Source organism: Sinocyclocheilus anshuiensis, unplaced genomic scaffold, assembly GCF_001515605.1.
Source record: "Sinocyclocheilus anshuiensis isolate Anshui unplaced genomic scaffold, SAMN03320099.WGS_v1.1 scaffold311, whole genome shotgun sequence".
In the NCBI taxonomy this organism is placed as follows: Eukaryota; Metazoa; Chordata; class Actinopteri; order Cypriniformes; family Cyprinidae; genus Sinocyclocheilus; species Sinocyclocheilus anshuiensis.
Window position 1 is genome coordinate 1,169,984 of NW_015549606.1, and position 22,257 is coordinate 1,192,240.

The following is a 22,257-nucleotide window of genomic DNA, read 5'->3' on the forward strand; positions in this document are numbered from 1 at the left end:
ATAGCTGGCCAATCAGAGCACACCTTGCTTTTCAGACCGATGAGCTTTGTAAAAATCGACGCGTTTAAACAATAATGTACAGTATGTGGAAAATAATGTGTTTTTTGAACCTTAAAACCGCATAAACACATTTCATTACACCAAATAATGTTCTTTTTAGCAACATCATATGACCCCTTTAACGTGTACTTGAAGTATACTTGAAATAGTTTCACTTTAGCACAATCAAATATACTTAGTATATCTTTAGTTGGACTTCAGCACTACTTTCTTACAATTAAAGTGCATTAAGCACAAAATTTAAAATTGTTCCAATTTAGCAGACTTTAAGTCTACCAGTTCTCAAGCCCACCGGCCGTCGCTCACTCAGCACACCGTGTGAAACTACTTTGTTTGGCCTTCCAAAAGAGGACACGACTAGAAAATTTAAAATTGTTCCAATTTAGCAGACTTTAAGTCTACCAGTTTAGTATAGGCTACTAAAAGTACAATTGCAAAGCATTTTATTAAGCACATAAATATGTAAATGTATTTGCAGTATACTTAGCATGAAATAAATGTATTTCAAATACATTTTAGTTTATTTATCTTTCACTTGGGACATACCATCAGAATGTAAGTTATTGGTTACTACCCACTAGCTAGCTACACCTTGCTGGCAATGAATTCTGGATACTTCATTTTCTCCCTCATCATCCAGCTCTTTGTCACAAAATAAGATTGTGAAGTATTTTTGCGAAGTTTCTGTATTAATAATACATCTCCAGCAGTAAAAAACTTGTGTACTTTTGGTAGTAGAAAGAGCTCATCGAGAGCTTTCATTTGATATATGTGACCCTAGACCACAAAACCAGTCATAAGTCGCTGGGGTATATTTGTAGCAATAGCCAAAAATACACTGTATGGGTCAAAATTATCGATTTTTCTTTTATGCCAAAAATCATTAGGATATTATGTAAAGATCATGCTCCATGAAGATATTTTGTAAATTTCCTACTGTAAATATATCAAAACTTCATTTTTGATTAGTAATATGCATTGCTAAAGACTTCATTTGGACAACTTTAAAGGAGATTTTCTCAATATTTTAATTTTTTTGCACCCTCAGATTCCAGATTTTCAAATAGTTGTATCTCGGCCAAATATTGTCCTATCCTAACAACAGAAATGGAAAGCCAATTTGTTCAGCTTTCAGATGATGTATAAATCTCAATTTTAAAAAATTGACACTTATGTTTTGTGGTCCAGGGTCACATATACATCTCCATTTCACCCAAAATGTCACTTACGCCCTTCTGGTTCTCACCCCTCAATATATTTACATTTACATTTAGTCATTTAGCAGATATATAAAAGATATAAATATAATATATATAAAATATATAAATAAATCTATATAAAAGCTAACATGGTTCTGAATCTGAGATGTGAATATTGTCACATACTTATCGGGGTCAGCTCCTTTGAAGTAGGCACTGACTGTCTCTGTGAAAGCTGCAGCCACAGGCAGTGTGTCCTGGGCCCCCATGGTGAGGGGGCTGGGCCCTCGAGAACAGCCTGAGAGAACAAAAACACACACGTGGAGTTACAACGTGTTTACAGACAAAACGCAATTTCGGTCAGTCACTGAGATAAAACACAGAGGCAAATATATGGGTGACAAAGAATGGGAAAAATGGAAATACAAACAAATAGACAAACAAAACATCTCACAGTTTATGAGACAATCAGCGGCTGACAAGACTAACTTCTTCATTTGTATTTTAGCACTGCACTTGAACCCAGACCTAAAATCTAGAACAATGCCTTCTTCAGATGGACTCTATTTTCGGTTTACGTTCCTTGACCACATTGTAAGGACTTATCATTTATTTAATGTTTATTGTCTTGTTTTAAGCAAGCTTGATCAAACTGAATGTTAAATAGGCTAATCATGATTAGATTTCACCTCAAGCATGAGTTTTCAAAGCATGAGTTCACTAACTGGGCATACAAATGGATGCCCATACTGAAGTTGCAACACACTCTTGTCTTGTTTTAAGAATATTAAACAAAAGAAGAAGAAGAAGCAGCTCACACGTGATTTTTAACTAAAGTAAAATCATGCAGTTATTTATATGGCTGAATTTGATAAACTGAGCAGCAAAGACACTTGTAAATAAAGTGCCATTAAAACCATTAAGTATATCTGTATTAATACACATATTACACATAATATTCAATGTTTTTATTGATTCTAAGGAATATTAAATCTGGTTTTGTGCGAGTGGGATGAGAATTACAAGGAAGTTAATGATTCTAATGAGGATTCCAATTTCAATGCTTTTGGTTCCTTAATGATTATTTAAGTAATCCATAATAATAAATTGGGAACAATTTGTAACCATGAAATCTAAAAATTACACTATAACAGGTCTAGTGCCATTTTCATCAGATCTTTTATTCAGAAAATTTTAAGTGTGCCTTAAGATTTCAAAAGTGTCTAATCATTAGTAAGTATACTGTACCGTGGTACTCTATGTAATATGGCATTTTAATCACTGGAAACAATCACATAATCACAAGCTGATTTTGAGTACAGCTGGACATCATTAAAACCATAATTTCTTGTTAAATGCAGTTTAATGCTTTTCAACGTGAAGAATTTTCTAGTCTTTTTTAATTTTATTTTAAATTTTAATTCAATTGCATTCATTTGGATTCATAAGAACAACCAAGGATAAGTGTAATATATAGAAAAAAGATGGAAGAGAAAAGAATGGAAGAGAAAAAGTAAGGAAGCTGAAACAGAAAACACTCAGCTTCAATGGCATGCACCTGAAGCTGAAACAGTGATCCAAGACCAAAGTCAAAATGAAGAGATCAAAGCAGATGAGCCACAAAACAACAAGAACGAGAAAACATACAGTATTAGTGACGAAGGTAAAAATATGATGATCCTTTAAAGAAAAGAAAACCTGCCAGTGACTGTAAGATGAACAGTTATATGGCAAAGCAGAAATACAGAGCAAAGCAGATGTGTGGAGGACAAGCAAATGCGTCACAGTTGGTTTTGATGAAGGGACGAATGCGTGAGAAAAAGGGGGAAGTCAGATGTCAGATGAGACTTGAGTGTGCACGCGCTACGTCCTTAGATATTAACCCCAACTTACCTTCAAAGGTTAAATAAAACTTGCCTCTGTCAAACCACACGAGGGAAGGCTGGTCTGTCTCTGTATTGGAGGGGGAGGAGGTATAAGGATGGGGGGATTGAGGAGAGGCAGGGAAGGAGAAGGGGGAGAGAAGGACAGTAGCGTGAGTCACACACAGGTCCATCATATGGCACAGTGATGGGGGCCAGGGGCACAGGTCAAAGGTCAAAGATGGTCACAATTCACCTCAGATGGAGATGACTAGGACATGTGAAACACAAATGTTGCACAGGACACTGGGCAAGCAAGCAAACAAACAAAAAAAATCAATCTACTTCAATTTGTGTAGTTATTAGTCATTTTATTTGCAGCAAGACTACAAGTAAGAAGATAAGGTGACATACAGCTTCTATTAGCTTTAGATTAATAGTTAGTAACGCATGTATAAACTTCTGTTTTAAAGTGCATTGTCTATTAAAGGCCTGTTCAACAACTGAGAATTTATGTTTTTGAGATCTGGGGAGATTTGAGAATAAAAATTATATTCTTACAAATATTTTTAAAATTCTGATTCATTTATGTATAATATCAGGACAGATGAAAGCTGGAAATGATTTGAGCTGCTTATGAATTAAATCTTCTAGATTCAAGGATGACATTAAACAGCTTATTATTAAACTTTTGAAGGAATAGATTTTCCAAAATGGAAAGTTCTGTCATATTTATTCACCCTTTTGATGTTTTAAAACCGTATACCCAAAATGCACAAATGCAAACATCCTGCCAACTACTGTATGTTACATGTATTTATTAAGATGTTGGTATCTTACATATCTGACTTTTATCATAGCAGTAATCCTTATGACTTGTGCACTATATTCTAAAGGTTCTTGCACACTGAGTCAGAAATTTTCGTATGCATTTTTTTGTATTTGTCATCCTAAAAATTTGTTATGCACAGAAACCTTGCACACTGAAGGTCCTTGAACACGGAGTCCGATGCGTATTAATTAATACATTGCGGAAAAATTAGAGCAGTGAGGATGATTTTGTTGTCCTCTGTCTTAAAAAGAGAAAAAGAAAGAGGAAATATTGGATCCATCTAAACCTGAGATTGCAGAGAGGAAGGAGAGTTCCACCTCCTTATCAAGAAGCTGATAAGCTGCGGGATTATCCCGGGCGATTCAAAGTTTACTTCAGGATGTCAGTGGCTCAGTTTGATGCTTTGCTAGTGATAGAGTCACATATTAAAAAGAAGACCACCAATTTCCATGAACTCAGTGTGCAAGGACCTATACAGTGCTTTGTGCTGTGAGACGAAGTGGATCAATTTATCAGACGCCATTCTGGATTTTGGTGTCCACTTGTACGGTGGCTCTGAATTGTCAAAACACCTCTCAAAATGCTTGCTACAGATGCGAAAAACGCAGAAAATCAAACCCGATCCCAACTTTTTTATGACGGGTGAAAGTTTAGGAGGCAGTGTGTAAACGTGATTGACACAGCATGAGGCCGTATTTATTTTTTTACGTGCAAAAATTTCGGACTCTGTGTGCAAGGACCTTAAGTCTTCTGAATGTGAGGAGCTTTGTGTGAGGAACAGACTGAAATTTACGTTGTTATTCATGAATGAGTTGTTCTTCACTGATGTGTTTCTTGAATTGAATGATCCTTGCTGGAGAAGAAGATTATCAACACACAGTGATTTCAGTCTGGTCCTCACATAACGTATAATATAACAAAGGTCTGGACTAAATATGGACTACGTTTATGGTGCTTTTATAATGTTTTTTTATAATGTAATTTAAGTTTTAAATAGTTTTTGTTCCATGGAAGAAATAACAGCAAAGGGGTTTAGAACAACATGAGGGTCAGTAAATTTAATTTTTCTGTCATTCAGACAGAATTTCATTTTTGGGTGAACAATAAAAAAAAAATCACTTATATAGTGCTTTTAGTTGCCTAGAGTTTGCGTTTTGTGAAAAGTATATCATGTATATTTCTTATATATTTCTGATATGTGAATGGGAGGAGGTAGCTGCAGTAGGCATGATGGGCAACAGGGGGCGGTAATGAGTGACAAGAGGGAAGAGTAAATGAGGGTTTCTTCTACTGTGCTGGAGAGGGGTAATACAATTTCAGACAAAACCAGGACCAGGACTATGAATGAAGTGAAGATCATTTAAGCAATGAGAAGATGTGAGTTGTACAACATTTCAATGTGTTAACTTTAACTTAAAAAAAATTGATGTTCGAAAAATTAGAACCTGGAATAGTGCAATAGAAGATCAACTGAATTTGGACTTTTAAAAAAAAAATACATTGTGCATATTGCAACCCAGGGAGATGTAAAATATTGAATGCTAAAAATCAACTTTTAAGTAGGGCTGCACGATAAATCGCATGCGATATTTAACGCCCTACTTTTAAGCAAATAAATAAATTGCCTAGATTCTAGATTCTAAATTCTTAAACTTTTTTTTTAAAAGGAAATTAGTAGAGAGAGAAATAATTCTCTGTTGATAACCTGCAGAACAAATGCTTGCTTTGAACAGCATTCCATACAGAATACTGTAATATTTGACATAAATTGCCCTGTATCAAGAGCAATATTGCCATACTGTATGTTACCTAGGTGATATATAATTTTCGCATACATACATTCTCTGGGTAGATGAAGATATAAATTTACATCATATATATAAAATACCCACAGTAACATCTTTATAATACCTATATGACGATTTTTAAACATTTGTAACTACCATATGTCAATAATATACATTTTTTATTTATGCAACTTTTATATTTACTTATATAATATTACCATGTATTGTTGGATTTTAAGATGGATATGTATTATACATAAACATGAATATCTGTATGGTCTAGATATACATCTTAATATATTAAATTGTTCCAATTTCTAATAGGTTTCTTATATGTTTTTACTTCATTTAACAGTACATTTTTAAATGTAATATATGTAAAAACATTACATCTGCATTTGTGTATGGGATAATTTATCCTCAACATCTATTTGCTATGAGTCTTTATACCTGACAATCAAACAACTGCAAAAATAAAGGCAATGCCATTTTGTTTCCTTATATGTCATCCTCAGAGAATCGCACACTTTATGGTTGAAATTATCAAGTAGAATGTGTTAAATTTGACTTTGAATTAAATGCAGCATAGATTGTGTGGATGTTGAAGATCAAATTTAAAGATGTGAATTTCACCTGTGAGGATAAAAATTATGTGGCAGTAAAGCTTGACATTTGCAGCATGACGATGTTAGAAATGCTTTTACCCAGGTGCAACATCAGAGAGCTCTCCACTCAAACTAGTGTGACGGCAGGCATACTGATCAGCTCTGCTGCCACTTGGGCCAAATTCCAGACTGCACTTCAAACACTGAGAGGCTGTGTGTGTGTGTGTGTGTCATCTGTTCAAGCAGGATGGTGGTGCTCTTTGAGTTTTCTGAAGAGTCTACAGCCAGACATATGCTTTTCAGGGACTAAAAGACTCTTCTGTTCCTGGTTCTTGATGTCAGTGCAGATGTGAGATGAGGGATGTTGCATAACTGTTACAGGCAGAGCAATCTCTAACATGCATGAGCTAAACAGACATGTTCTCTTGTATGAATGTGAAGAGCAAAATATGACAGAAAGAATTAAAAATGGATGAAGTAAATACTGTGGCAAATAGTGCTGGACTGTAATCAACATGACAAAAGTAGAGGGAAAAACACCTTTCAAAATAAATGTGCTAAAAATGCCAAACAGTCTTTGGTGAGTTGAAGAAATATTCTGGCTTATTTACAATTAATGTTTATGGACAGAATTTGAGGCCTGCTGCTGATCACTTCATAAAATACACATTTATTATTATTATTATTATTAGTGTTCTTGTTATTATTATTAAAATAAAATAGAATATCTGGTCACAAGTGTGTGTTTATTATTTTATTTTACTATACATAATTTTTTTACCGGCTTCAAATGTGGCTCATCCAATCAGAATTGAGAGTACAAACTATCAATTTTTATTCTATCAAACTATCAACTGTAAATTTCCCTCAATTATCTTTTTGATGCAAGACTACTTGTTTACGTGGAGAATTTTCTAGTAACCAAATGTATTAGCAAAAACAGTGGAGTTTGGAGAATTAAGCCTCAACTTAGTTTAAGTTCCATGTGTATTTTGGGGTTGTGATACCAAACGAAAATAACCAGGTTTACTTTTTAGCTGCTCAGACACTGAATATAACTTTGTACAGACCAGGCTGTATGCAGTTTTATCACACCAGTCTGCAATCAAGCATCCAATTTTTATAGTTATACTTTAATTAGTTACGGTTTGTACTGTGAGAGTAGCATATTTTCAAAGTTTATTGGCTGTGCTGGCAGCTTTAATGCCAGGCGTCCATTATAAGTGCACTGCTGTAATCAACAATGAGCCACAGTTTCTGCCCATGGACATTAAGCCATAAATGACCTGGAAAATTCCTTTAAAGACTCTTTACATGAAAATCAACTAATTTTCCATCTTATTTACAAGTTTAGTCACTGGTGTAAATGAAAACGATCACCATGAATGAGCTATGCTCTGACAACTGACACTATGGGAAATGTAACCATTTGTTAAATTGTTGAATCAGTGGTCTCCATCCCAATCCATTAAATCAGGAAGAGTTTATACAGTAACGTACCTGCTGGCATGTCTGCCCGTCTCTCAAAGCTGGGAAGTTTGTCTACAAATGCGTCATCTTCTGACATCAGATAATTACGTCAGCCCAAAAGACAGGACAAGAAAGACGACAAAACACAAACAAAAAATAAACGTAATTCAAATCAAATGACAAATAACTCCAAAGAAAACCAAAAAGGTCACAGTTATTAAACTCAGACGTCACAATAGATGCACGGCACACATTTAAAATTGTAAAAAGATGATAACTGAAGAAGAAAAATGGAATGGTGAGAAAAAAATGACCAGAGCTGAAAAAAATCCAAAAGTATGGAATAGCACAAGCAACAGATAGACCTACATCCAACAAAAGCTCTAGAATCTTGACTCACAAAACAAAGTAGTTTGCAAACCTCAGGAAATGCTGATATTGAAAATACAAAACAAAAAACTACCTTTCCAGCATCAATGAAAGCATCCAAATTGGTACAGCAGATGCCATACGTCACATTTCAAAAAGTCCAGCAAAGACACAAATAGCTTATGTTTGTATGTTATCTGTTAATAGTAACTTTTCTTTAAATTGTTAAATATACCTTTTATATATTTTTTAGGTCTTTGTTTATTTTCTACAATGCAAAGACCAATTACTTGGATTCAGAATTGTAGGGATTAAAGATGAAAACTTTTTATCTATACAATATCTAAGTAATCTTATCAATTATTTCCACTTAAAAATACAAGACCAATGCAAGACCATGCAAAAGACCAACTGATGCACAAGCTATTATACTCTGTACAGTATGAGCAAAACTGTATTTTTAGCAAAGCAATTCATTTTTCTTAATCATTTATAATTTCCAGTGATCTAAATACATCAATGCAGAATGATGGAGATTTCACTTCAGTATTTTAAACAAAACAGCATCATCACCATACTGTTTTGGTCCAAACTAAGCCAAAGCTGTGAAAATATTATGACAATGAATTCAAAGCTGAATTCAAAACCGTGCTGAAAACTGAGAAACAGAGACCCTTGTTTCGCCAAATTCTAGTTTGAAAGGCAATTTCCAGAGCAGACACATAAAGACAAAGCAGCATGGCAAAGCAGAGAGAATGATGGGAAATGGAGTCACACCTGACACAGACACGGAGAGCTCTTTACCGACGGTGGGAGTGGTGGCGGCACTCAGAGAGTTGGTGGAGGAGATTGAAGAGGTGCTTTCTGCACGGGCCAACGGAGCCAGAGGAGGGGGGCTTGACGAGTGTACAGGGGGGCTGAACGGCCGATTCTGACAGGAAAAGCAGGGAAAAGGAAGAACAGACAGAAGGTTAAGTATCAAAAAAGTAGGGGTTTGTCATTCTGGTCAGGTGATCAGGAGGAAATTAACACAAAGCATGTTGTGGTAGTGTTTCTTGGATTTGGTTTCAAGGTTTTTATTTAAAGAATATTAGATACGTAGTAAATATCAACCTAGGCTTGGTCTGGTATTTTGAGGGGTGAGTTCTGACATCTTATAAAAGTTAAAAAAATTACATAGGCCATGGAAAGGTCAGAGACATTGAGAATTTGTTGGGAACTAACAGGGACAGTAATAGTTACTATTTGAAAGTACTGTAAATTTTTCATGTTATCACGTACCACGTCCCCTATGCTTGGTTTCCCAGGTGGCAGTTTGGGCTGCTGGTAGCCAATGGCGAAGAGGGACGTGCAGGGGAGGAGGAGCCTGTGGAGCGAGAGTATTCCGTTAAAGCAAAGCCATTCAAAGAGTAACATGCATCAAGACCAATCAAGAGCTCTTCCCAATTCAGAAAAAAATTATTGTACATTCAAGAATGTATGATACTTGACTGGAATAGCCTCAGAAAATATCTATACAAACCAATCCATTCAGATTAAATAAAATTTTAAGAGAAACCATCACACTTTACACAGAAACCTGCAGAGATTGCGCAAACAATGAAAACAAAAACATGATGTGTATCTTTGAAAATTAGGATGCATGATAATGGTACATAAAAGTAGATGCATGACGCCCCTGATTAGAGCACTGCCAAAATTTGAAACCCAAAAATGTGGTAGTACCATTACAAATATTAAGACTATATGTGTCTATATATAGAAAATAATGAGGCAAAAAGTTGTCAGATACCCTTCATCCCTCTTACTAAGAAGGCACTTCTGTAAAAACCCACATAACATGATGGTGACTGGAGCAGAATGATTCAACCAAATTTATATGTATTTTCAACATGCAGAACATTTTGATACTGCTTATTACCTTAGGGTATATTCTATTAATCAAAATCTGTTATTTCCCTAATGTGGATTGTGGTTTCATTGTTTGAGGGCTAGTTCACCTAAAATTTAAGGCTGCAACTAATGATTATTTTGGTAATGAAATGATAAAGTGACAACTGGCAGATGTTTTCCACACACAACATGCAGATGCATTCAATCGCTAATTCGTTGTTGATTATTTTCACTGAGCTTCATTTAGTTGTTGTAGCCCTACTAAAATTACTCTGTGATCATTGCTCATAATCCAAACCTGAGCGACTTTGTTTTTTTCAGGGGCACATACAAGGTAAAGTTTAGCAGAACATCTAAGCTGCTCTCATTCATACAATGAATCTGGATGAGGACCAGCAGCTGCCTGACAAGCTCCAAAAAGGACCAAAAAGCATCATAAAAAGTTCATACAACACATGCTCTATATTTCAGATATTCTGAACCCATATGATACTGTAGACTTGTGTGAGGAACAGACTAAAAATTTAACTGAAAATCACTTTCAATAAATGGAAAGAGAATCTTTCTGTTAATTACTCTTTCTGTGTTCTACAGAAAACCTCATTCAGGTTTCAAAAGACAAGTGAAATGATGATGACAGAATGTTTATTTTTGGGTGAACAAAAGCTTTAATGTTCTGTGATCGCTGGCCCAGTTGACAGTTTTTTTTAGATAGGACTCACCACTTTCATTTCCACTCGTACCAGCTGGAGGGATGGGCCCTGGGGATGTCACTACCGCCCTGTATGTTGGAGGTGGAGGAGGAGGAGGTGTCGAACGTGGTCCTTGACCAATCTCTTTGGGTGAAGCGCTGCTCTCACTTGGGTCCTCTTTTGATGGGGTCTCCTCAGGGCTCTTCTTGTCCTCTTGGTTCAGAACCAAGGGTGGAGGGATTGTGCGTTCACTTGTCTCTACAGTGGTTGGCGGGCTATTGATTGAGTCTGATTGGGTCTCTATCAGAGGAGCACATGGCGCAAAGTCTGTGTTGGAGTGAGAAAGATCATCTGGTTTCGGTGGTGGTGGGGCCTCTTCAACCGGAGGAGGCAGGACAGTTGGAGGAGAAGGAGTGGTGTCTTTGGGAACAGGTGGGAGGTTATCCTTTGGTGACTCAATGGAAGGAGGAGAATGTGCTGGCTCTGCAGGAGGAGCTGGAGATTTTGGTAAAGGAGGATTCGGCTCCTCTGATGGAGGGGGTGATTTAGGTAATGGGGGTGCTGGTTCTGCTGGGGGAGGTGGAGATGAGGGGAGTGGAGGTGCTGGCTCTCCCTCTGAAAGAGGAGGAGGTCTTTGAGGTGACTCATCATTGAAGCAAACCCACTTATCTCCAACATCTTGACCAGGTTTTGGAGAGTCTTCTGGGCCAAAGATGTTGTCTAGATCAGCTATAGAGGGCCTCTGCGAGGTCTGCCTTGAATTTTCCTCTTCTTTCTGCCCATCTGCATCAGGGACCACACAAATATCATAGAAAAAATAGAAAAATGACAAACAGCCTAAAAGCAAAAGGGAAGACAAAGGAAAAGGAAAGCGATACCTTCCCTACAAAAGAGATTTTTACAAAACAGAGTACCAAAAGTCAAGCACAAACAAAACCAGACACATACTCATTGGGGTCAGATATTGGTATAGACCAGGGGTGTCTAAACCTGCTATCGGAGGGCCAACTTTTCTGCAGATCTCCAATGTGCCCCAACAGACCTGCCTTGAAGTTTCTAGTATTCCTCAAGACTTTGATTAGCTGGTTGAGGTGTGGTTAATTGGGATTGGAACTACAGTCTGCAGAACAGTGGTCCTCCAGGATCAGAATTAGACACCCCTGGTATAGACTGAGGCCTGGGTGGAGGGGGATCTTACCGGTAGGTTCAGTAGCAGGAGATTCAATCGGAGGGGGGGAGGTCGGCACATTCTTAGGCGGAAGCGGAGGCAGAGCTGCAATGACATTAGTGCGGCTGAGACAAGCTCTCACATACACCCCCGACCCACCGTAGGCCACGCCACCATGCCCCACAGCACCATGCAAAGGCAAGGTCTCATTCAGGTAGTCAGGGACAACAGAGAAGGACTGTGGCATGGAATGAATAGCTCAGACTCTATGATAACACTTCACTCTTTGTGACCTAGTAATTCACACTATTTTTATTATTTAGGATGTTACATAATTTTTAAGTTAATATATGTAGAAAGATCACTTATTTGTTTAGTATGCTTTTACTAGGGCTTGCACAGACTAGTCAATTAGTCTATAATTTCTACAATTAGTCCTCTAGTCCAGGGGTTTTCAAACTGAGGCCTGTGGACCGTCAGGGGGCAACATGGGTGCTTAGAGGTCTAGAAAATTTTACTTGAAAAAAAAAAATCATTTTACTAGAGCTTTCAAATTAAACATGTTTCTAAAATATTAAATATGCTTAACATCATATTATTTAATAACACATACACCAAAGATTATATCATTAATATTTTGTTCTGCTTTCAAATAACTGGTCAGAAATCATTTATTTTATTCTACTTACATTCCTAGTGTTTAACCATGAGAAATCTTGTTTTATATCATTATTATTTTAATGGTTTATACAACTTACATCAACATAATAGTGACTAGAGAAATATAGAGTATATAATACAAAGATAATATTTATTAATTTGGCTTTAGTACAATGACAATAAGCAAATGATTATTTTTTGGAAATAACATGTCTTTATAATATCACACTTAATATGTTTCTCACACAATATAATGGGTAAATAAAGCAGTTTTTAGTCTAGTCTTTTATGCGGCAACAACAGGAAGATAATTCCTCTGCCCACAAGCTGCCTCCCAGTTCAGCTGCAGGTTATTAGCCTTAAGTAGTAACTTATAACAGGCAAATATTTGAGTGCTTTGCAATTTTAAGCTTTCTCACCCGCATCATGTTAGCTGTGTTGAACAAACTTTGCAGCTGGCTGTCAGACCAGTCTTTGACTCATTTACTGTACATAAGATAAACACTGACTCACTTCGCAGTTGACTACTTTCCTAGACGACTAGTCATATAATAAAAAAAAATTAGTAGTCATGCAAGCCCTAGTACTGACACATTTACGTAAAAATACATTTAGAAATATATCACTATTAGCAAGCCAAACATTTGCTTCATTTAGCCTTATGCTTAAAATCAACCTGCACAGTGTCATTTTGCTTTTTTTGCGGATTGGGCTGACAAAAAATAGGCCACATTGAGTAAACCGTCACCAAATTATATGAGTACAAGATGAGCTGGATGACTCTTAGGATTTTGATTGCTTTCCTGGCTAATGACTTAGAAATTAGTAGGTTAATGGAGACTGCCAAAAGGGAACGTTATTTAAACAAAAATTCAGGGGCAATCATGATTTTTCCACTCAGACAACCGTTCACCATTTTGGAACGTATGGGTTTATGATAGCAGGATGATGGCATTCATGCCACACAAGCAATGACTTACTTCCTGTAGGAAAAGGTCTTGCCAGAGAGGAGTCTAGGTGTTGCTCAGGCAGGGATGCACCCCAAACCTCAGGTTCCTCTATCACCACTAATTTATGGAAGAGGACATGATACACAGTCGATGGTGGAGCAGAATTAACAACTGTGTGACTCACAGAGAGGAAGGAATCACCATGCAACACTTATCTATCCCTATTTCTGTAATAAATGGCCTATGAATCTAATTTATTTCATTTCAACTGCTGCAAATGGAATTGAGAGGGAGTCAACACCACTAGTAAGCACTAATGAATGTTCTGTTCTGTAGTTTATGTTACAGAAAGCTAAAAAACATCATCTTTAAAACCTCTGTGAGTCCCATGAAGATACATATTGTATATGACACAGAAAAATTAATTTTTGTTCTAGTGAATGAAGTGAACATAAAGAATCTGGGCTGTGATCAAGTTCTGTCGGATTGTGAATTTTAAATTTCAGTGATCCTGTAAATGAAATATCAACATCCATAAGCAGCACTAAGGGATAAGGATATGGTCATAAACAGTACCTTCACTGGTCTTCTGCTCATCAAAGGCTGTCTCCAGCGGAGGGCCGAATAAGGCTGTTGCATCCTCTGGTACTGGAGATTTCTTATTACTGAAATGGAGGACAATTAAGCCAGATTTGCATGACTCATCCACACAGATGCACACCAGTCACATCCAGGCTGCAACTCTCAAATTGTCTAATATAATCCATTTAAACTCATTCAACAAATGTTTAAAAGACTTACATACAACGCTAAATCGCAACAACCAGGGTTATATATCGTATAACCACACTTGGTAACATGACAATTTTAGTATAGGGACCAATTCTCTCTATTAACTACAGTAGTTGCTTATTAGCATGCCTGTTATTAACATATTGGCTGTTTACTAGTGCTTATAAACCACATATTCTGCATGACCATATTCTACATCCCTAATCCTACCCAATACCTAAACTTAACAACTACCTTACTAACTATTAATAAGCAGCAAATTAGGAGTTTATTGAGGCAAAAGTCATAGTTAATGGTTTATTAATAGCGGGAATTGGACCTTAAAATAAAGTGACTCCACAATTTTTAAAATGTAAATGTAAAATGTTTTGTATTCTGGTTCCCCTTCAGGAACTCGAGCTGCATCTAAATGCTATGGGATCACCTTCAGCGTGACCACGCTCTGAATGGGTGGGTGAGATGTCACAGGCGGGGTGACGTAACGAACAGGAAGCTTAAAAGCACGTGCGGTGGAACCGGCGTCAGCTTTCTGTTATTCAGCAAGCGCTCTGTGTGTGTGTCAGTCGCTATCTGTTTGTGAGTCTTATTTAGTGTTGTTTGTCCACTTATAAGCTCCATTATGTCAAAGCTTCAGTCAAAAGAAGCAGTTGGGCGAGAGCAGGCAGTGTTCGGGCTGTGTGTTCCTCCCTGCCCGTGCTATATTCGGGTGGGGACACACACAGTTTTTGTGTTGTCTGCTTGGGAGCGAAGCACGCAGAGTCAGCTCTCGAGGGAGCTTTTTGTTTTTTCGTTTTGTTTCTGCCTTGCTTCACTCTCAGAAGGCTCTCTTTGAGGAGGGAGCCTTCACTAGCGTTTCTCGCGGTGCCGGCCCCGCTTTCGCCGAGGCAGAGCGGCGGCTGTGCCTGTGGGTTTCGCATATGGATCCGGTGGAGGGAATGTAGACGGGCGCGTCCCTATCTACTTCCTTAACCACCAGATCCAGCGCCCGCTCTCGGGGTTTCGGAAGCCCGTGCTGCGGTTCCCCCCCACCCCCCGGGGAGAGGGCTCGATTCTGCAGTAAACGGTTCTGCGGACCGTCATTCTCGCTGGATAGTCTTCGTCTAAAAAACGTCCTGACGCCTAAGGCCTAGGACATCTGAGGGCCAGCCCCTCTGGGGAAGAGCGGTGTACCCTCTGGGGAAGAGTGGTGTACACCGCATTACACGGTGCCCGTCTCTCCTCAGTGCCCTCAGGAGATCAGTCTGCCAACCCTGCCGGTATTCCAGGGCACAGCGATCTCCGGCGAGCACTTCTCTCAGTTACCTCCCGGGAAACGTAGCGATGCTAAGAGGCTCGCTACCTCCACAGAGGTCTCTAGAGCAGTTAGTATGGCCATCCCCTGCCGGTCCGCCACTTCAGGGCACCGAGCTAGCCGCTCTTAGTGCACCAGAGGCCAGTCTCGTGAGACTGGTTCCCTTAGTAGGTCACCTGGCGGTGTGGGAGCCCCTGCCAAGCGTGCCACATTGGGTCCTGCCCCGATCAGGCTCTGGTTCTATCAGTCTAGTCTTCCTAGCAGATGACGCGGGTCTGAGGGCCGTCATTTTCAATAGGAGACTTCAGCTATGAGAGTCCTGATGCTATGGCTCAGGACCTCGGAGGGCAGGCCCCTCTGGGAAAGAGCGGTGTACACCACATCACACGGTGCCCGTCTCTCCTCAGTGCCCTCAGGAGATCAGTCTGCCAACCCTGCCGGAGTTCCAGAGCAAGAGGCTCGCGACCTCCACGGAGGTCTCTAGAGCAGCTAGTACAGCCGTCCCCTGCCGGTCTGCCGCTCCAGGGCACCGAGCTAGCCAGCTAGCCGCTCTGATTACACCAGAGGTCATTCTCGAGAGACTGATTCCCTTAGTAGACTATTTGGCAGCGTGGAAACTACTGCCAAATGTGTCTCAGTGGGTCCTGCACACTGTAGTGAGGCTCTGGTAATGGAACAGAAGTAGACGCTCTCTGAGGATGGAGGCCATCGAGGTGGTCCCTCCTCGTGCAGCAGAGGCCGGTACTTCACCGTTCCGAGGAAGGATGAGGGTCCTTCCTCATCATAGGGAGTTCCTGAGGTTTGCTTTTGGGGGCAAAAGCCTACCAACACCGGTTCTTCCTTTGGCCTTGGGAACAAGAAGTAGATACTCTCTTGAGGAAGGAGGCTATTGAGGTGGTCCCTCCTCGCGGAAGAGAGTCCGGGTTCTACAGCCGGTACTTCATTGTTCCAAAGAGGGATGGAGGGTTGCATCCCATTTTAGATCTGCGTCAGTTGAACCGCTCAGTCATGCAACTGAAGTTCGGGATGCTCACACTCAAACAAATCGTGTCTCAGATCAGGTCCGAGGACTGGTTTGTCACGATCGATCTAAAAGACGCATACTTCCATATCTCCATCTTTCCTCATCACAGGAAGTTCCTGAGGTTTGTTTTGGGGGCAAAGCTTACCAATATCGGGTTCTTCCTTTCGGCCTTGCACTCTCACCCCTCACTTTCACCAAGTGTGTGGATGCTGCTCTGGCTCCTCGTCTCAGGGCCCGGTGCTGGGAGCTACTTGTTGCCGTGTAACACTAGCAACGGATGTGCCCCTCACTGGTTGGGGGAGCGGTCATGAGTGGCCGCTCGGCCCGCGGTCTGTGGAGTCTGTGGAGTCCATGGGAGATCCCCGTCAGGAGGGACCTCCTCTTACAGGCGGAGGGCACGATATTCCCCCCTGCCCGGAGCTGTGGAAGTTATGGGTGTGGCCCCTGAGGGGGCACAACTAGTAGCTTCCGGTCTCTCAACTGAGGTTGTTGAGACCATCCTCCAATCCAGAGCTCCCTCAACGAGGAAACTGTATGCCCTGAAGTGGAAGCTTTTCACTTCTTGGTGCAGAGATCGCTAAAGGTCTACGTGGCGGCCCCTGCGGCCTACTGGTGGCCAGTCAGTGGGCAGACACCCCTAGTTACACGTTTCCACGGTGCGCTGAGGCCTCCAGTCAGAGAAGCTTTTGATAAGCGGTGGATCAGGATGCTATTCCATAGCCTTGAGTCCTCTGATCTCCCCTCTCCATTGGGGGTCAAGACTCACTCCTTCTGAAGTTGGCCTTTGGGCGGGATGTCCCCGCCTACTTTGTCAGGTGCCGACTTGCATTCTGCGCGACTCCTGGCTCCTTCTCTCGCTTTAGCTGTGCTCTTCCACACTAGGCAGGGATTTGTAAGTCTGGCAGCATGGGCATTCTCGTTCCCATAGCGTTTCGACGCAGCCCGAGTTCCTGAAGGGGAATGTCTCCAGGTTACGCATGTAACCATGGTTCTCCGAAGGGAATGAGACGCTGCGTCTCAGTGCTATACTTCCGGCCCTTCGGGGAACCATGGTTACATGCGTAACCTGGAGACGTTTTTAATCAAAGTTTTACTTAGTTTAATTGCTTAAATGATACAGTGCCGTGAAAAGGTTTTTGCCCCCTTCCTGTTTTTTTTAATTTTTTGCATATGTCACACTTAAAAGATTCAGATCATCAAACAAATTTTAATATTACACAAAGATAGTGTGACAAATATGCAAACAATTAAAAAAAACAGGAAGGGGACAAAAACTTTTTCACACCACTGTACATAAATACTTTTTTTTGTTTAGTTTCAATTTCAGGCATTTCAATTCCAGCACAAATTGCTCCATCTACAAGTGATAACAAACACACACTGCACTTTATCAGAACTGCACCATACTCAAAAAAATACCATTCAGGTTAACAGTTTCTTTGTCAAATTCACAATGACACCGCATACTGCAGTACTTGAGAAGAATGAAATGATCTTATAAATATTTACCACTACATTTAGTATTAAAATGCAACATTTAACCACAAAATGTAATTTACCTGCACCTAAATGCCAACCTAAGTTTTAGACATTCACTTCCTGTCATATCGGGCATTTTTTTACAGAATGCAGTCTGAAGTCAGGCTTGGAAGATTAATTCAATCCGATCATCCAGCTTTGAAAAATAATTTTCTCTATAATTTTTAATCTTTTAATTTTTGTGTGCACATTTGTGGTCTTCAGCAAACATTTTTTTTTCTTTATTTTAGGTAACAAAACAATAATAAACTTGGAAACAACAAAATGACTGTTTCATAAAGTGTGTAAGTGTGCGTATAGATACCTAGCAGGCTCAGGAGGGGGTGCAGGTGCAGGTGTCGGGGAAGGGGCAGGAGCTGGTGCAGGCTTTGGAACAGCTCGTCTCGGTCGTGCAATTTCTTCACCTGAGGTTAACAGCATGATCAAATGAACGCAAATAAACTGCACCTACTCATACACATGCAAGCACACCTCTATATTCACATTTTAATGCCAGACAACTATTTAGTGTCAGATTTGAATCGACATAGACATCAAACTCATAAACCCAAGAACAAATTGCATTATGTGTACTTACCGGGATTTCTTTTTGCCAGCCCCTGAAACAAACAGAAGGCCAAAACATTCATAAGACTAAAAGCTCATAACACCATATCTCTCATCAGCTGAGAAGAGTGCATTTTGGGTCAATTTAATCAAGGGAATGGTGAGTCAAATTCAGACAGAGGCATTGCCTTGATGCCCTGTAAATTGCTGTTTCATAATGCATTCTACAGCTGACAGAAGCGCTGATTCCTATGACTGACTCTTATCTAACTCACTGATGCATTAGTAACAAATAACACTGGCATCAATGTTATTACATCAGGTTCTTTATGGTGGCTGTGAATTTCAAATAAAAGAACAGCATTCGTTTTTTCAATCATCAAAACGGCATTCTTTGCACTAAAATATGAAATGATATTCAGATGAATATTCAGATATATCATATTTAGATTAAGAACTTGCTTTAGGCAAGGCTCTACAACACCCAGACTACAAATCATAAAAAGGCATTAGTTTGATCTCCAAAGCAAGCATGTTTTTGGTCACATGGGTCTATAGCACACGAGTAAGCAATATATTTATTCACATGTGCCATTTAATTAGCTAGAAACGACCATTTGAGTGAAAGAGAAAGTGAATAAAAGTGCTAATGTTAACAAATAGTGATGTCTATAAAGAGTAATCGTTATTAACAAAAAACTGATTCTGACCTTTGCATTTCTACATGGAAATATCATTACATGGAAGTATCATGTCTCTCTAAACATCTATTCTTTTAACAAAGGTATCTTCAAAAGTTCTGCTTCTGTATAACTGTTTCAACCGAATCACAAAGTGGTTCAAGCACTTGGAGAACAGAAAAATAATGTTAAAAGACACTTACCGGGCTACGTCTCTGTGACCAGCAAAAAGGAAGAGAGAAGAGACACCTGGTCAGAAAGTGATAAATCAGTAATACAGACTTCGATCAAAAGCAACCTCTGTTCCTAAATGTTTACCTTTATGATGTGCTTTAATAATGATTTTTATTTAAAGATTCTTTAATTTTGAGACCCAAGGAAGTCAGTGACAAAGTTGAAAAAATTAAGATTCAATAAATAATTCAATCTGTTCATCACATAAAACTATTATACAGCTGGAGAAAATATGGAACACTAGTCATATTGGACACTTTTATAATACTATTTATTGTCTTTTGTGCCCTTTTTGAATCTTAAAAGTTCCAATTTTAAATTCAGCTTTTTGCTTTTGAATGTCATGAAGGATATTTTTCACGGAACGGTGAGGATAACATTCACATAACAATAACGATCTCATCTTATGTTAGCGCTATTATAAATAACTTGGAAATACTCTGCTTCAAAAGGCACTTTTCAGCAATTCTTGAAAATGGTATTTATGCATATATTGCCAACGTTGCACCTGTGCAGTGCTGCTTGTCTCAGCACTGTTTATTCTTCAGAGGATCTAAAAGCATAGAAAGTATGTACTGCTCACGAGTCATTTCAAAGAGGTTGCAGAGATACTGTATGACAAACGAAAAAAATTATGGTCATGATAGTCCTGGACAAAATTCAGTTATAATGCAAAAAAAAAAAGACAAGAAAGTTCATTTTCTGTTGACAATCACTCTAGCTGGGGTAAATTAGAAAAAAATACTATTTTGTTCATTCTGTGACACTTCAAAGGTAACGTAGTAGGCACTCGGTGTGTTACAGCACAGGTGAAGAGACTGGGACTCATTTCCGACTAACATTAACTTGTTTAGCTAACGTTAACGGTCACGATTACTTAGCCATTTTTAAAATTATTGTTAGCGCCTTAATGTATTTCCAGCAATTTATCGGAGGGAAAAATGTTATTAAAGCGAAGTCCTAACTGCTTTTTCGCCGTGTTTTTCACTGTTGTTAGGCAAACGTTACCAGAAAGAATCTGTTTCCATGGTAAGCTATTGTTTCTGTTGCTTTTCAACTACAAAACTGAGTTTTAAATTAAGTATTGAATAATTATTTAATGAAACTGCAAATTATGAATGTAATGTTTTAATTCTAGATGTTTATTTGTGTAAATGCTGTGTGTGCGTTAAGCTCTGCACGAGCTGGGAGCAGAGTTGCCATGGAAACGGGGCGTCAACACAATCATCAACTGTAAACTCTTGTCTCTCGCTGCTGTTTTCACTGCTTTCAGGTAAGTTTAGTCCATAAAATCACACAAATATTACATACAAACGTTCCTGACACGTTTCTTACTTGTAATTGACATGTTTCTATTGAATATTTATTTTATCAGAAAGAAACTACAGAACAAATGGGAAGCTCCAAGATTTCAACATTTCTGAAGGAGCTGCTGACGAAGAAGTAGAAAATACAGGTGAACTGAAGAAGCTCATGAAATAACTTAATATGCATTTTTTCACAATATATTTTACCTATATCCCCATGCACCTGTTATGTCCTTTGGCAAAATGTATATCTATCTATCAGAGCTCCAGACTGCGACCAAATAGTTGCATTTTGCGACCATTTTTTCCTGCTGGTGTGACTACATTTTTTTAGAGGTCGCACTGGTGCGACTGAAAATTTTAAATATAATTTTATTTAAAATTAATGCGCAGGTGATTACGTTAAAGGCTCATCCAATCACTCCGTTTTCGCTTCCTCTCCCCAGCCATTCTATCATCCTCTCAGGTACACATGCTCACTCAAGGTTATCAAAGCATGCTAAAACGCTTGTCTCACTGACTGTCATTTATTAGAGCTCATGATGAAGCGGTCTATTACCTCATATTTTAGCAAAAACGCCTCAACGTCTAAAGACAGTATCTCAGCCGAAGGAGAGACGGCAGATCCAGACAAAGAACAAGAAAAGGAGCAGGCGAGTGAAGGGCAAACTCCGGCAGCTAAAAAGTGTATATTGTGTGGAGCTAGCGCAGGAAACACAAAATTTGCAAAAGGGTGTTCAAACTTCAAACATGAAACATGAATCCTCCACACTGAGAGCATAAAACATAGACTTTGCAGAGATGCCTGTATGGCACGAAGCACAGGCCCTCTCGCCGCCGGCTTTAAGCGACAAGAGGCTGCGAGTCGAGCCTCCGAGATGACTGAACTTTTGGCAAAGTTCAACACGGCTTATCATATTGCAAAAAGCGAGATGCCCTTCACAAAGTTTAGGTCCGAGATAATTCTTCAAAAGAAAAACGGAATTTCCATCAATCCAACCTACGCAAATGACGCCGCATGCGCTCAATTCATCGGTGTCATTGCAGACACAATGAAAAGCAAGACAGCGCATGAACTTGCCTCAGCCCCATTTATATCGTTCATGATTGATGGAGACCCAGATGTGTCTATGAAGGAGTGCCAGATTATTTATGCACGGCTAATCAGAATGGGAAAACCAGTTAACATCCTGATCGGGCACGTTGAGGTTCAGCATGCCAATGCTCAAGGTAAGTGCTCAAGAAATCTAAACTAATTGTAAAGATAATGGAATTTACAGTTCAATATCAGAGATTA

At 39.2% G+C, this 22,257-nt stretch overlaps 1 protein-coding gene across 1 annotated transcript in view; it reads right to left on the minus strand.

The window, feature by feature from the left end:
- LOC107659047 (SH3-containing GRB2-like protein 3-interacting protein 1) overlaps positions 1-22,257 on the minus strand; it is a 92,632-nt gene that overhangs the window by 7,101 nt on the left and 63,274 nt on the right. Inside the window, 13 exon segments of the mRNA XM_016447846.1 lie at positions 1,446-1,557; positions 3,153-3,212; positions 7,846-7,905; positions 8,962-9,115; positions 9,466-9,506; positions 9,509-9,550; positions 10,800-11,552; positions 11,968-12,042; positions 13,578-13,664; positions 14,124-14,212; positions 18,498-18,597; positions 18,771-18,792; positions 19,623-19,634. Of these exon segments, the coding sequence (XP_016303332.1) occupies positions 1,446-1,557; positions 3,153-3,212; positions 7,846-7,905; positions 8,962-9,115; positions 9,466-9,506; positions 9,509-9,550; positions 10,800-11,552; positions 11,968-12,042; positions 13,578-13,664; positions 14,124-14,212; positions 18,498-18,597; positions 18,771-18,792; positions 19,623-19,634 (1,607 nt within the window).